The 14,118-nt window shown below is 37.8% G+C and overlaps 1 protein-coding gene across 5 annotated transcripts in view; it reads right to left on the bottom strand.

Annotated features, from left to right (window-relative positions):
• The window catches only part of LOC144651023 (organic cation transporter protein-like), a 65,904-nt gene extending 55,705 nt beyond the window's left edge, over positions 1-10,199 (bottom strand). For all 5 annotated transcript variants that reach the window (XR_013570242.1, XR_013570243.1, XR_013570241.1 and 2 more), the window contains exon 1: positions 10,096-10,199. Coding sequence is in view for 1 of the 5 variants with exons in the window: in XM_078510883.1 (XP_078367009.1) it covers positions 10,096-10,102 (7 nt within the window). In the remaining 4 variants the exon portion in view is untranslated. The remainder of the gene's footprint in view (positions 1-10,095) is intronic.
• Positions 10,200-14,118: the final 3,919 nt, after the last annotated feature.

The following is a 14,118-nucleotide window of genomic DNA, read 5'->3' on the forward strand; positions in this document are numbered from 1 at the left end:
GGTTGTGAATCCCAGTCCCAGTGACCCAAATCCCATTTTCCCAGTAAAAACATATGCAAATCCCAGTAAAAATAGGCAAATCCCAGTTCCCATTTTACCCCTTCAGGACCCTATTTAAACAAATAAATCTTTGAAGCACTACTTGCAACCGAAGAACACAAGGAAACTGAGAAAACACTATGCCAAGTTCCAAGAAACATGTTCAGTTACTGAAGAGAGAATCAAAAACAGCATTGTTTTTGGGCGTTTCTTGCTGTTGTATTACGAACAGTTTGTTTATAATCTCGTGTCTCTGTTTCGATCCGACGAAGGAGTGATTAATTAGCCGTGAAGGTTTGTGTAATTATCCGCTATTTTTTCCTCTTGAAGGAAGGATATTTATACAAATATCTCTCGTGATTTATATCATTAAATAAGTAATATAATAAGGTTAATTAAAAGTGCGGCCATAAGAAAAAAGGGGAGAAAAAGGCAATAGGTGATAAAACTCAAATCACCCATTTCCCCCAAACATAAAATAAATGTTGGGGTGGTGAGCTATTCACTGTGGCAAAACATTAGCTCAAAATATTTTATTCCCTTGGAGTTATGGCTCCTTTTGCAAAATTGGCCATTTTTCACTAATTTATGCATATTTAATTAGCTGACTTTGAATGACCAGGTCCACAAGAAAAAAAGACTTCTGAAAATAAAATTCACTGCATTATATTCTGTGGTTATAAGGCTTTAAGTACAATAATTTACTTCAATCGTCCGATTTGATTTCTTCTCCTCAAACAGACTTTTGGAAGGTACACATTTCGTACTTCTGGAAATAGCCTTCAATTAGTGCCAAATATCTCCCATGAGCAACAACTTATATACATTATTCTTACATGGGTAATGAAATCCATCATTTAACTTCACAAAAATGGCACAAAATGTTTGGGGACAAATATATTTTATTCGTACTGAGGAACTAAACACACGTGACTTAACGATTTCTTGCTATTTCATCAAAATTCACCGAAACACAGAAGCCATTTATTTACTCAATTTGGCACAAAAGTGGTACAAAATAGCTAATCAAGCATACATCTATCGATAACAATCAAAATATTGGCGAAGAAAAGGCACCTAGAGCATTTTTCGGAGCATTTTCAGAGCCATATAAGCTTCTTAATTCGGCGATGTTGTGATAGCAAATGTAAATACAACAGCGAAAGATTTTCTTCACAAGCTCGCTCAATCCAACATCTAGGCACATCAAAGTTAAGAAACAAGAAAGTAATGCTACATACATGCCACTTATCGACACTTAGATGCTTTCTTCTGAAGATTTTGTTCTTCTTGCTGTACTTCGATCTCAGTTGACATGTGTACTGTTGCTTTGAGGCGCGCTGAACTCAGCCAATCCATCGTGGTTCATACTTCGTGAAAGGTATAAACAGGTTGTCAATAAAGTCATTCAAAGAGCTGTTCAAAGTTCACGGAGGGACAGTTATCTCAGTCAGTTTACATGATATAAATTTAACTGGAAATAAACAGCCGCTATCCCCCGCCATCTTGGATTTATATTGAGCCTGCCATTTCAGTCAGCGGTACGGCCCGTTCACGTGTCCTCACGCGCGACCACACGCGTGTGACCACGCGTGTTCATTGATATATTTGCTTTTCCTCCGCGAATGTTCGTTTTTGTCATGGTAAGTAGATTGCGTTTGTTATTTACATGACAATATTTTCAATTTGTCTTAGCAAAAAAAATTTCCTCCGCTGCAGCTTGATGTGTGTACTGCAATGCTCATTTGTAGTTCAGTTTCCTGTTATTTTTTTTCGCTGGTGGGAGACCTGATGCAAAAGAGACTAGAACGCTAGAACTGGGAAACCCGTGCAATCCGAACGGAGTTTCCGGAAAAATTACTGTTCAGTAAAAGAGTTCCAGAATTTTTCTGCTCAACGATCGTTATGCAGGACAACGGTGAACCTAGAACACGTATATGTAACGATGAATTCAAAATGTCAACGTCTCCCAGTCACTTCCCAGACATTTGTATTTTTTAGTTATTGGTTGTTCAACTTCCCTTCCCCTGGGGAAAAAAAGTTATTAATACCGCACATAACGATTACATGCTTTGATTAAATTCCTAATAATTAATATAATGAAGAACTTTGTGGGATCTTAAAAAGGAGAGAAGGTACAGATTCAGTCTCCAAGCTGCCAAAAATTAATATAACAAGAAGACTATTTAACCCTTTCAATGCTAAGTTTCTCTAAAAACCGGGTTTTTTACCGGGAGACGTTGACATGGTGCTATGATCCTGAATTTCCCTTAACTTTGCTTAAAAAGCACTTTTCCACAATGCAGCAAGATTTTGATGAAGATTGCAACTAATTTTCCCTCTCTGTGTGGCATAGAACAGAATGACGGTCTTACTTTATTAGGTGTTACACTACAGAACGACTGTAAGTTTTCATCTCATGTTAAGAGAATACTTGGAGAAGCTTACAAGTGTCTGTACATTTTAAGATCACTAAGAAAAGATGGATACACGCAGGTAGAGATAGATCATCTCTTTAAGGCTATTGTTCTGACAAAGATTACGTACGCACTTCCAGTCTACGGAACTAGCCAGGCTGATTTAAACACTATACAATGCTTTCTAAAAAGGTGCTATAAGCGACGTTACACTTCTGAGTTAATTAAATATTTACGATCTTTTAGAACAGTGTGATCGCAGATTGTTCACCAAGATCAAGAGCAATGTTGACCATCCATTGTATGCCCTTTTGCTGGAAGTCAAAGAGTCATCCAAGAGGCTAAGATCACAAGCGAGTCAACTTCCGAGGATTAATACAGAACGTTTTAAAAATAGTTTTTTTTAATAGATTAAGGTTCAAGTATAATCTGGCTATTTAATAATATAATATAATTTAAGCGATTTTAACATGTAACGTTTGTTATGTATTTTAATAAGCGCAATAAAGACTTTTATTTATTTATTTATTTATTATTTATTGCATGGAAATCGTTTCCATTGTTTTTTTATTGCTCTTTTTCCTTTCGTTCTTCTCGGCTTTGTTATTTCCACTTCTTTCTAGTGTATCCGTCCTTCCTTTAGACCAAAAAAGTTTTGATTAAAACATTGGTAAACCCTAGAAAAGAGGACCTCGATCTTTTACAAGTGTTTTAGCCTGTTAAAGCACCGATTTTGCACCTAAAAGTGATTAACTTTTTCTCGATTAGCTCTGTCAGGATACAACCGATACGCAAAATGAATAGTTATTTGAAAAGGTCAAACCTAGGTCTATCAGATGCTTATCACTAGAATCTGCTGACTATCAAATTAATGACGTCACAAGTGGTTCATTGACTGCTCCTCCAAATGTCGACAAAAGTCGACTTTAGCAGCTAAAGAGTTAAACAGAAGGAACAGATGGACACAGGCCATGCTAACAACCTGACAACCGCCATTTCGTCGAATGTCCACACTCGCCCTCTCCCTTACCTCCCAAAAAACACAGAAACAACAAAAAACAATGAGCATACTCGCTTTAACCTGATATAAGATGAAAGAACTGGCTGATTTTTAATGGTTTCCAACATTTCAGAGACTACCCGTATTTATTCGATTAAGCGCCCAACCTCGAATAAGCGCCCACCTAGCAAATCGCATAAAAAAAAATAATAAGCGCCCACAGGTTCTTAAGGTCATTGCCCTGTATTGCATTGCGCATCCTTACTGCGCAGAATTTTACGCGTAATTAGCAAGCGCGCGCGCGAACATCAACAAAATGGCGGCTTTTTTCTATGCGGCTTAGTCCGCGAGAGAAGTAAATTGTCACTTTCTCCTAAACGAGCCTGGTGACCTATCAATTTTTTCTCATATTTTTGGTGTAGCGATCAAATTCTTTCTGTAAAATGAAAACAGATCAATTCATGTGTTTGAAAAATAAATTATCGCTAAAAAAGTGTACTTTGCCAGTACTCGCAGAGGAATTATAAAGGAATTATATGGAATATACATGGTCTTCCTGCTCCTAAACGAATCTGGTGACCCCCCTTTTTTATTTCAAAATTTAAGTTCCCTTAAACTAATAAACCAGTAGGCGAAGTTTGGTTAAAAAATTGTGTTCAGTTCTATTTCAGGGCAATGACCTTAACAGGTTCTTCATTTCTAAAATTGATTAAAAATGTTTACTTTTAGGAAAATATGATATGATTAGTGCTTTATTTTGACATAACTCTCAAGGTCCAAAAATTTAATTAGCGCTCAGGGCGCTTAATCGAATAAATACGGTACTTACTCTGATGAAAACGAACATTCGTGGAGGAAAAGCAAATATATCTATGAACACGCGTGTGGTCGCGCGTAAGGACACGTGAACGGGCCGTACCGCTGACTGAAATGGCAGGCTCAATATAAATCCAAGATGGCGGGGGATAGCGGCTGTTTATTTCCAGTTAAATTTATATCATGTAAACTGACTGAGATAACTGTCCCTCCGTGAACTTTGAACAGCTCTTTGAATGACTTTATTGACAACCTGTTTATACCTTTCACGAAGTATGAACCACGATGGATTGGCTGAGTTCAGCGCGCCTCAAAGCAACAGTACACATGTCAACTGAGATGGAAGTACAGCAAGAAGAACAAAATCTTCAGAAGAAAGCATCTAAGTGTCGATAAGTGGCATGTATGTAGCATTACTTTCTTGTTTCTTAACTTTGATGTGCCTAGATGTTGGATTGAGCGAGCTTGTGAAGAAAATCTTTCGCTGTTGTATTTACATTTGCTATCACAACATTGCCGAATTAAGAAGCGTATATGGCTCTGAAAATGCTCCGAAAAATGCCCTAGGTGCCTTTTCTTCGCCAATATTTTAATTGCTATCGATAGATGTTTGCTTGATTAGCTATTTTGTACCACTTTTGTGCCAAATTGAGTAAATAAATGGCTTCTGTGTTTCGGTGAATTTTGATGAAATAGCAAGAAATCGTTATGTCACGTGTGTTTAGTTCCTCAGTACGAATAAACTATATTTGTTCCCAAACATTTTGTGCCATTTTTGTGAAGTTAAATGATGGATTTCATTACTCATGTAAGAATAATGTATATAAGTTGTTGCTCATGGGAGATATTTGGCACTAATTGAAGGCTATTTCCAGAAGTACGAAATGTGTACCTTCCAAAAGTCTGTTTGAGGAGAAGAAATCAAATCGGACGATTGAAGTAAATTATTGTACTTAAAGCCTTATAACCACAGAATATAATGCAGTGAATTTTATTTTCAGAAGTCTTTTTTTCTTGTAGACCTGGTCATTCAAAGTCAGCTAATTAAATATGCATAAATTAGTGAAAAATGGCCAATTTTGCAAAAGGAGCCATAACTCCAAGGGAATAAAATATTTTGAGCTAATGTTTTGCCACAGTGAATAGCTCACCATACCCAACATTTATGCTAAGTTTGGGCGAAATCGGTGATTTGAGCTGTATCACCTGTTGCCTGGTCCTCTCTTGGATGCATACTTAAAGGAGAAGTTCACTCCAGAATGGCCATTTATTTTCTTTACGCCAATAAAAAGTTTATACAAAGATATGTTATTCACCAATTGCAGCCTCCAACGTGCGCCATAACCCTACGAAATCTTCTTTGAAGTAGCCCAAAACTCGACAACTGAACGCCGCTGGAGCCTGGTATGTATGCGTGACGTCAAAGAGCTCAGCCGAAGTTTAGCGGGAATTTTATAGTGACTCCTTTTTCTTTGTAGTGGCGTTTGTTTTCAAAATACAAATGAGATACAAAATCTTTCGCCGTCTTCATCTAAAAGAAGAATATAAAGGGGACGTCTGCAAGGAAATTTGTGTTCCGAGCAGGGAGAGGGAAAACCAGGAACCCACAAAAAAAAGAGCCTACCGTGCGTTTTTTTTTCACTTTTTTCAGGAGATTCAAAGCTCTCCAAATAAGATCACACTCCAAGTGACTTTTCTATTGATGATGAGAATCGACCTTTCTTTTTCTTTTCTCTCTCTCCTCTTAATACCCCAGCGCCCGTTTTGAATGTGCAATGTCTTTCCCGCGGCACCCGGCGTCGCGGTTGCCCGGGGCGGTGGCGAGATCTAGCATCCGATTTTTTTAGGAGTTTGGTGACAGCATGTTCGCGTTTTTTGACTGTTTTATACAGTGAACGCGAGGATGCGACATCGTTTTTCTGCAGTTTCTCACAGACGCGATCACTTTGGTAAAATCCCCAGAGAGAGTTGCGGGACGACGAGAAAAATGTGCGGAAAAATAAAACACTTCGTTATAAACACCGGACCCCGCCAAGTTTGAAATAAACGCGGAGGTTGATTGAGAAAACACGGAAGCAAAATGACTAGCTCCATTTTTCCTTATTCTTCGCCCCTGTTGATTGAACAGAAGGAGACTAAAAATTTAGTTCTTGTCTATTTTTTGTGGGTATTTCCAGGGAGACTGCATCCTACGGACTCCACATAGTCGAACACAATTTTCCGAGAATCTAATCGGAGACGGTAAAATCCCTGTTTTCTGGAGCGGTGAAAGGTGCTGCACAAACAGGCATTTTGACAAACAAAAGCCAAACAAAAAATAAGGAGTTTCGAGTATAAAATTTTCCCGCTAAACTTCAGGCGAGCTCTTTGACGTCACGCATACATTACCAGCTCCAAGATGGCGGCGTTCAGTTGTCAAGTTTTGGGCTACTTCAAAGAAAGATTTCGTAGGGTTTAGCGCCCGTTGGAGGCTGAAATTTTGGTGAATACATATCTTTGTATAAACTTTTTATTGGCGTAAAGAAAATAAATGGCCATTCTGGAGTGAACTTCTCCTTTAAGAATGTAGTCACTTGTTACACGACTGTTAAGAACAAGAAAGTTACAATGCACCAAAATGTGTAAAATATGACTCTTGTCATACTCCATTTGAGTTATTGCTAAGCCAGCAGTCGAAAAGCCTAGTTTTCTGGAAAGAATGATGAATACAATTAAGTTTAAAAATAAGCGAAAATAAGCCACGACGTTTCGAACTTATCTTGAGTTCATTATCAAGTAGATAAGAGTAAAATAACGGTCGACTTAAGTTTAAATGCAAATAGAGGTGATAGAGTATATTAGAATATTTTAAAAGAAGTGTTTCGCGGTCAATAGCGTTACATCGTTAAATGAATGCCATCCATGTATACAGTTCACAATGGAGATTGCCGAGAACAACAAGCTGCAGTTCCTCGGTATGATGATTGAGAAAATAGACTTCCAACTAACAACGAGCGTCTATCGGAAACCAACAAATACTGGCTTACTCCTTCATTACCAGAACCACGTTGATCAGCGTTACAAAAGATCCCTATTGGAAACCATGCTGAACCGGGCATACCGTCTCTCATCGTCAAAGGAGTCTTTTGCAGTTGAATGTGAACAACTCAAACGGATGTTTGTAAAGCTCAAGTACCCACTTAACCTCATCAACTCGACAATTGCAACGTTTGTCAATTCTGTAGCCCAACCCTGTGGTGAAATCTTTGAGGCTGACCAAGAAACAAACAAACCCGTGCGGATTACTCTACCTTTCAAAGATCAGAAATCCGCTGACGCAGTACGCAAACAGCTGAAAGATCTTGGGAAGAAAATTGGAACTGAGCTACAACCGGTAAGAATTACACAAGTGCTAAGATCGGCGACAAGCTGAAGTTACAAGAGGAGAAGCCTGCTTTGGTGAACAATCAATGCGTTGTTAATTCATTTAAATGTGATCAGTGTGATGCTGATTATGCAGGGACGGCGGAGCCGGGGAGCTTTGGGGGCTTTAGCCCCCCCCCCCCCCCTTTTACAGAAAAAATAAAGAATTAATAAGGAAAGAGTCTTTTAAGCCCCCCACTCCAAGTCACTAGTCAACCCCCCCCCCCCCCAGTTGAAAAAATGCTCCGCCGTCCATGTTATGTGGGTTACACCATACGACATCTACATCAGTGCATAGATGAACACAAAAACCTCAGTAATTGGCAAGCACTTAAAAGAAATTCACGGTGTCGAGAGTCCTGATATAAGAAATATGTTTTCCGTTTTAAAGAAATGCCAAGATTGTTTAGTGAACGAAGTGCTTTTAATTCGCGAGAGAAAACCAGCACTAAACACTCAGGCGGACTCAATACGTGCGAAAGTATTTACCTAATTAAATACCGCACGCACTAACACTGTGAACGCTATTGACCGCGAAACACTCTTTTAAAATATTCTTATATACTCTATCACCTCTATTTGCATTTAAACTTAAGTCGACCGTTATTTTACTCTTATCTACTTGATAATGAACTCAAGATGAGTTCGAAACGTCGTGGCTTATTTTCGCTTATTGCGGGCCCAAGAGAGGCCCGCAACCCTAATCTTGACAGTGACCAGCGGATTGCGTTTTACGCGTGCGCGCCACGTTAATAGAAAGCGAACCGAAAACGGAAGTTGAAAATTTTGTTCTTCCACTAAGAACGATCGGAATGCGAAAAATGTGTCAATCACGACAGTTTGTCGTAACACCGGAAGAGAAAATCTGTTCTCCAAGAACCATTGTCACATAAGATCTAGGCTTCTGTCACATGGAAGATTGCAAACATTACAATTTGCAGACGTGTTTTACGGGTGTTGCTTTTGCGAAAATTTGCCCTGATTGTATCACGCATAAACCACGGCAAAGCGAATGATTCCAACAACGGTTATTCTCGAGAAATTCGTTATAACACTGACAACATAGCGAGTTTATCGACCGAGGAAAATCACATCTCAATTCACACCGCGTGCTCGACTACAGTTCACTAAACTGTCAATCCGACAAAAAACAACTCTGACTGGTTCGCGGCCGGTTACAGTTAGCGGCAATTAAGCGTGATTTATCATTAATCGCGCCACGTTGATAAAAGGCGAACACAACATAGCGAGTTTACCGACTGAGAAAAATCACATCTCAATTCACACCGCGTGCTTGATTACACTTCCCAAAACGATAAAACATGCATTCCTTGCGTGACGCGTTACTCGGGATAATTGTCTTTTGTCCATTTAATCATTAATTTATTGACACTGCCATCTAAAATTACGCACTCTCGTACCAGTACCTTTTCTAAGTGCGTCAAGGCCCGCACTTTCTAACCTGTGGGTACCACTAGTTTTTATACTTAATTGTATATCGAAATGTTCTCTCATTAGAATGATGAATACAAACAATTTAGTCACACTTCGATTGAGAGCGTCTCATTAACACAGGACATGCAACAGAGCAACATTTACGAAATGCGTAGAGAATAATCAATAAGTTGTGTACGTGTTTTTTTGTTTCATTGTCTCTTTAGAGTTCAAAAAATATACACAAAAACTCATTTCCACTTGATAAACTTGCTAGGTTCGTATCGACGCGCCAAAGCGCAGTGGAGCGTTTGTGAAACTCACGTGATGGAATCTCCACCGTATTTTACAAACTACATTCGGACTGATTTGGCAGGTTGCACTTCTCGTTACATGCAACAAAACTAAATTGTGCCAAGCTAGTGGAGTTAACTTAAAACCGCAATACAAAAGTATTTGTTAATGTAACGCATGATGTCGCACGGCATTTACACGCGTTGAAACGACAAGTGCCAAAACTGCACTAGACAAACGCTGAAACCACTCTTCAGGCAGTGTGTTCAGCTCATCTCCTCGTATTCGTAGAAAATTACCGGACCTAATTGGTCATGAAACTGAATGATGTTGAGTGAAATAAAAGAAGGAAACAACTGAATTAGTTTAATGTTACATCCAATGCAAATTCCGGCCGCCCCTGAAGTGCCTGTGGCTTTCCCAGGGTAATTGTATCATGATGTTTTGGGTTGACGATGTGCTTTGCCAGAAAAGCTCGACCTATCGTATGCTAATTGTGTCATTTACTATACCTTTAATGTAGATCATACTGGCATAGTTCCAGCAGTAAAAACAGTACATAGTATTCTTGTTCTGGAAAGGTTTCTGTCGGAGCAGTGTATGTGCAAGATTTTTGTGCATAACTCCCAGTCGGTGAAATAAAATTGGTTCTCACAAGTTTTACAGTGAATCATAACTTTGTAGTGCACTTACCTGTCATTTTTCTGCCTGCCTCACTGTAGTTAAGCTGAAGCAGAATTGTTGGCTTGCAAAAGTCTGCGTCTTATTAATAAACCTATACAGACAAACAGTATTAGATATGCTTCACTTGACTCTAATGAAGAGGCTATTATTAAAGTCTCGAAGGACAGGTTCGGCTCATCGGTATGCATTTATGAAAAGTACATGCGACGACTGATACCGAAAATACGCGAAGTGTTCATTAACAGGCACCGCAATGTTTCTGCATCGATAATTGCACGTGCAAAGCGCTGTCTGGTTGAATATAAGCTCCCGTAGGCTCCGTCTCCTGCACCTTCAGTGTCACGGTCAGCAAGGGACGTAAAAGAACCCACACACTTATCGCAAAGTGTAGGGCATGGAGTTGCCGGTGTTGTGGTCTGGTCTTTGCTCGTTGTACTTGCTGCGAAGAAACGTTAGTTATATAAGTTTCTCTTCAAATCCGAAGGTAAATAAAAGTGACGAATGTAAGTAAAGTATATTATTTGCAAATCATTGGTCCTTCTGCAAAAGCCCGTGGAAAAAATCAGCAAAATTACCAAACTGAATTTTTTTAGATTTGTGTTAGCACGATTTTTGTGTCCAAGAGTTCAGCCCTTATAGCAAATTTCATGAGTTGACACAAAAAGGAAGATAAACTAGGTGTATTGAAGATTGTCATAACTGACGCCAATTTAAATAAGCTTTAGTAGGAAAGATAAATTTAAATATTTAAATAAGCTTTAGTAGGAAAGATGAATTTTAGAATGATAAATTTTGCACCTTTGAAGGCTAATAACTCTCAGTGAAACTTGAAATTAAAAAATTCCGAGCTAGAAATGACACAAAATAGATTTTGACTGATCACAGAGTGGTAAAATCGAGTTTTTTGTGTTCTTCTCAAGCAGAAAACTTGGACACAGAACTACGTTTTTACAAAACATAACTTTAAGGGCTGGCAGCACTGCCACAAAGCGCAATTTATTCAAAAAAAAAATCAATCCTTATGCGCTTCCATTATTCTCATTTTTGAGGAATCGGCTTTTTTTAAGCTTTTTAAAGTAACATCCATACCAATATTTTGCGTTATGAATATATTCATGGTCAACGTATCCTCCGCGACCTTAACAGAGGTATGAGCTATTATTTTATTATTATCTTACTTTTTGTGTATTTTTTACATTGTGCTACTATTATTATTATTAGTATTATTGTATTATTATTGTTCATTTCTATATAACGTATTTTGCTTTTCGTTTTAACGACTGTATCATAGAATCGTTTATTGTAAGTTGTTTTGCGCCATAGATAATAATTATAATAATAATAATATTATTTGATAATAATAATAATAATAATAATAGTAATAATAATAATGATAATAGTAGTAGTAGTAATAATAATTTCTTTTAATTCGTTTAGTGAATCGTTGTACATAAGTCATTCTTATGAGTATTGAATAAAGTTAATATTTTAAAAATATTATTATTATTTTACGAAATTAACATAGTAATATCAACGCTAAAAGTACATGACGTTTCGGCGACGACATGTCACCATTTTCAAATGCAAATTTTACATGGTACAAAACGATATTTATTCTTGCTTGTGAAGACTGGTGTTATTTCACGATCTATTTTCTTTCCTAGGTCACACAGAAAAATCTCTGAAGAATTGAAGTTCACGGAAATAAAGCCCTCTCTAGTAAACCAACAAAGTGTAGTATATGAATATAAATGTAATTCGTGCGATGCGAATTATATTGGCTACACGAGCCGCCACTTTCACCTGCGCATCGAGGAGCACAGATACTCCGTAATTGGTAAACACCCTCAAGAACAACACAATCAAAAGCCGATCGAAAGTTTTAATTATGCTTTTCTTGACGGTTCCTTGACGATATCCCAACGACGAGGTATATTTCGCTTATTCCCAAAAAGAAAAAAGAAAAAACCATCCTTGAGAACCTAAGACCAATAACTCTTTTAAACGTTGATTACAAAATTCTCACTAAAGTTTTGGCTAATCGTTTAGAAAAGGTATTACCTAAAATAATAAATCCCGACCAAACCGGTTATGTGAAAGGGCGATGAATTGGAGAAAATATCAGATTGATCCAAGATTTGATGTTCCATTTGGATAAAGAAAATTCGCCTGGCATCGCCGTTTTTGTCGATTTCCGAAAGCTTTCGACACCATTGAGTGGAACTACCTGAAGAAGGCTCTCACGCTCTTTAACTTTGGGCCCGATTTCCTACAATGGTTCAAGACTGTATATTCAAATATTTCTAGCTGTATTCTCAACAATGGTCACGCTTCTCACTTCTTTTCTTTAACTCGTGGAGTGAGACAAGGCTGTCCACTATCAGGTCTTCTTTTTGTTATTGGTCTTGATCTTCTCGCAAGAGCCATCAAAAATCACGATCTTATTAAAGGAATTACAATAAGAAACCATGAAATAAAAACCACCATGTATGCGGATGACACCACAGTCTTTCTTAGCGATACAGAATCTGTTCCCCATTTACTCGAACTGCTAAACCAATTTAAGGTTGTCTCCGGCCTAGAAGTCAATTCCACCAAAACCGAAGTATGTGGCTCGGCAAATGGAAAAATAGATGGGATACACCTTTCATCAATGGCCCGTCGACCCGATTGTGCTTTAGGCGTCTCTTTTCCTACGACACCATAAAGAAGCTACCGACGAAAAGTTGGAGTATGAAAAAGTTTTGAATATTTGAAAAATAGGATGACTTTAATTGGCAGAATAAATATCGTTAAAACTCTAGCCTTATCCAAATAATTTTCAACAGCTCTAACCTCAGTTACCAAAGGACTGCCTGACACGATCAACAACATGATTTTTAATTTTATTTGGGAAGGTAAACCTTCCAAAATAAAGAAAACTACAGTCATAGGACATAAAAACAAAGGCGGCCTAAAAATGATGGATTAAGGTAGGAAACCGCTCTAAAAATCTCATGATTAACAGAATACACCAAAACTCTTCCTCCTCCTGGAAAATTCTCATGAACATTTCTTAGCAACATGCGTCTTCTTTTCTATTAAACTCAGATACGATTCAAGGCTACTTGATCTAAACAATGCACCACCCTTTTACCAAGCGATACTAAAGCATGGCAGGAAAACAAACATATTATCTCAGAAGACAATAGTAAACGGCAAAACGAAATTATATGGAACAATAAAAACATCTTAATAAACAAACACATGATCTATTTAAAACAATGGCACCAAAGCGGCATTACATTTATTAGTGACTTGCTTGATGATATTTCATTTTCTTATCGCATACCACATTTCAACAAACTTTTCAGCTGAAAATCCCGTTCACAACTTATTATGGTCTAATAAACGCAATTCCACCAAGCTGGAGATGCGAAATCAAAGCAGCAAAAGACCAATTTGAAAACGAAATTGCGTCGCAAGAATCCCCTTACGCAATATTATCAACACCCGTTCTGTTTATGCAGCGATTATGGATCATTACTTCCAACCTCCAACTGCTGAACAAAGACTTCTACGGTATGTTTCTCCAAAGAAAGCCTAAAAAATGTTTACAACTTCCCTTTTGCAATTACGATCGAAACAAAACTCAAATCTTTCAATATAAAATCATCCATAATATATTTCCTACCAGGTATTCCTTTTTCGTATGATTTATGCGACTCTGAAACTTGTCATTTATGTAAAACGCAGCCGCAAACGTTGCCTCATCTACTCTACCGATGTCCTAAAATTTCCAATTTCTGGACTGCATTTCAAAAGTGGTGGACCGAAAAAAACAAAAGACAATTACTCTCTCAGAACGCGATATCCTTTACGGCTGGCATGCAACGCCATACAAACAAAAGATATTTTAAATTACATATCACTTTACTAATATTTATTTTTCACGACCCAAGACTGCGATGATGTGCCTTTTGACAGCTTTCCTCCTTTTCTTAAAAAAATATTGCAGTTAAAAAAAAACTATTAACAATTTCGAATTAAAGT

This window comes from Oculina patagonica, chromosome 4, assembly GCF_052425735.1.
Source record: "Oculina patagonica isolate OP01 chromosome 4, crgOcupat, whole genome shotgun sequence".
In the NCBI taxonomy this organism is placed as follows: Eukaryota; Metazoa; Cnidaria; class Anthozoa; order Scleractinia; family Oculinidae; genus Oculina; species Oculina patagonica.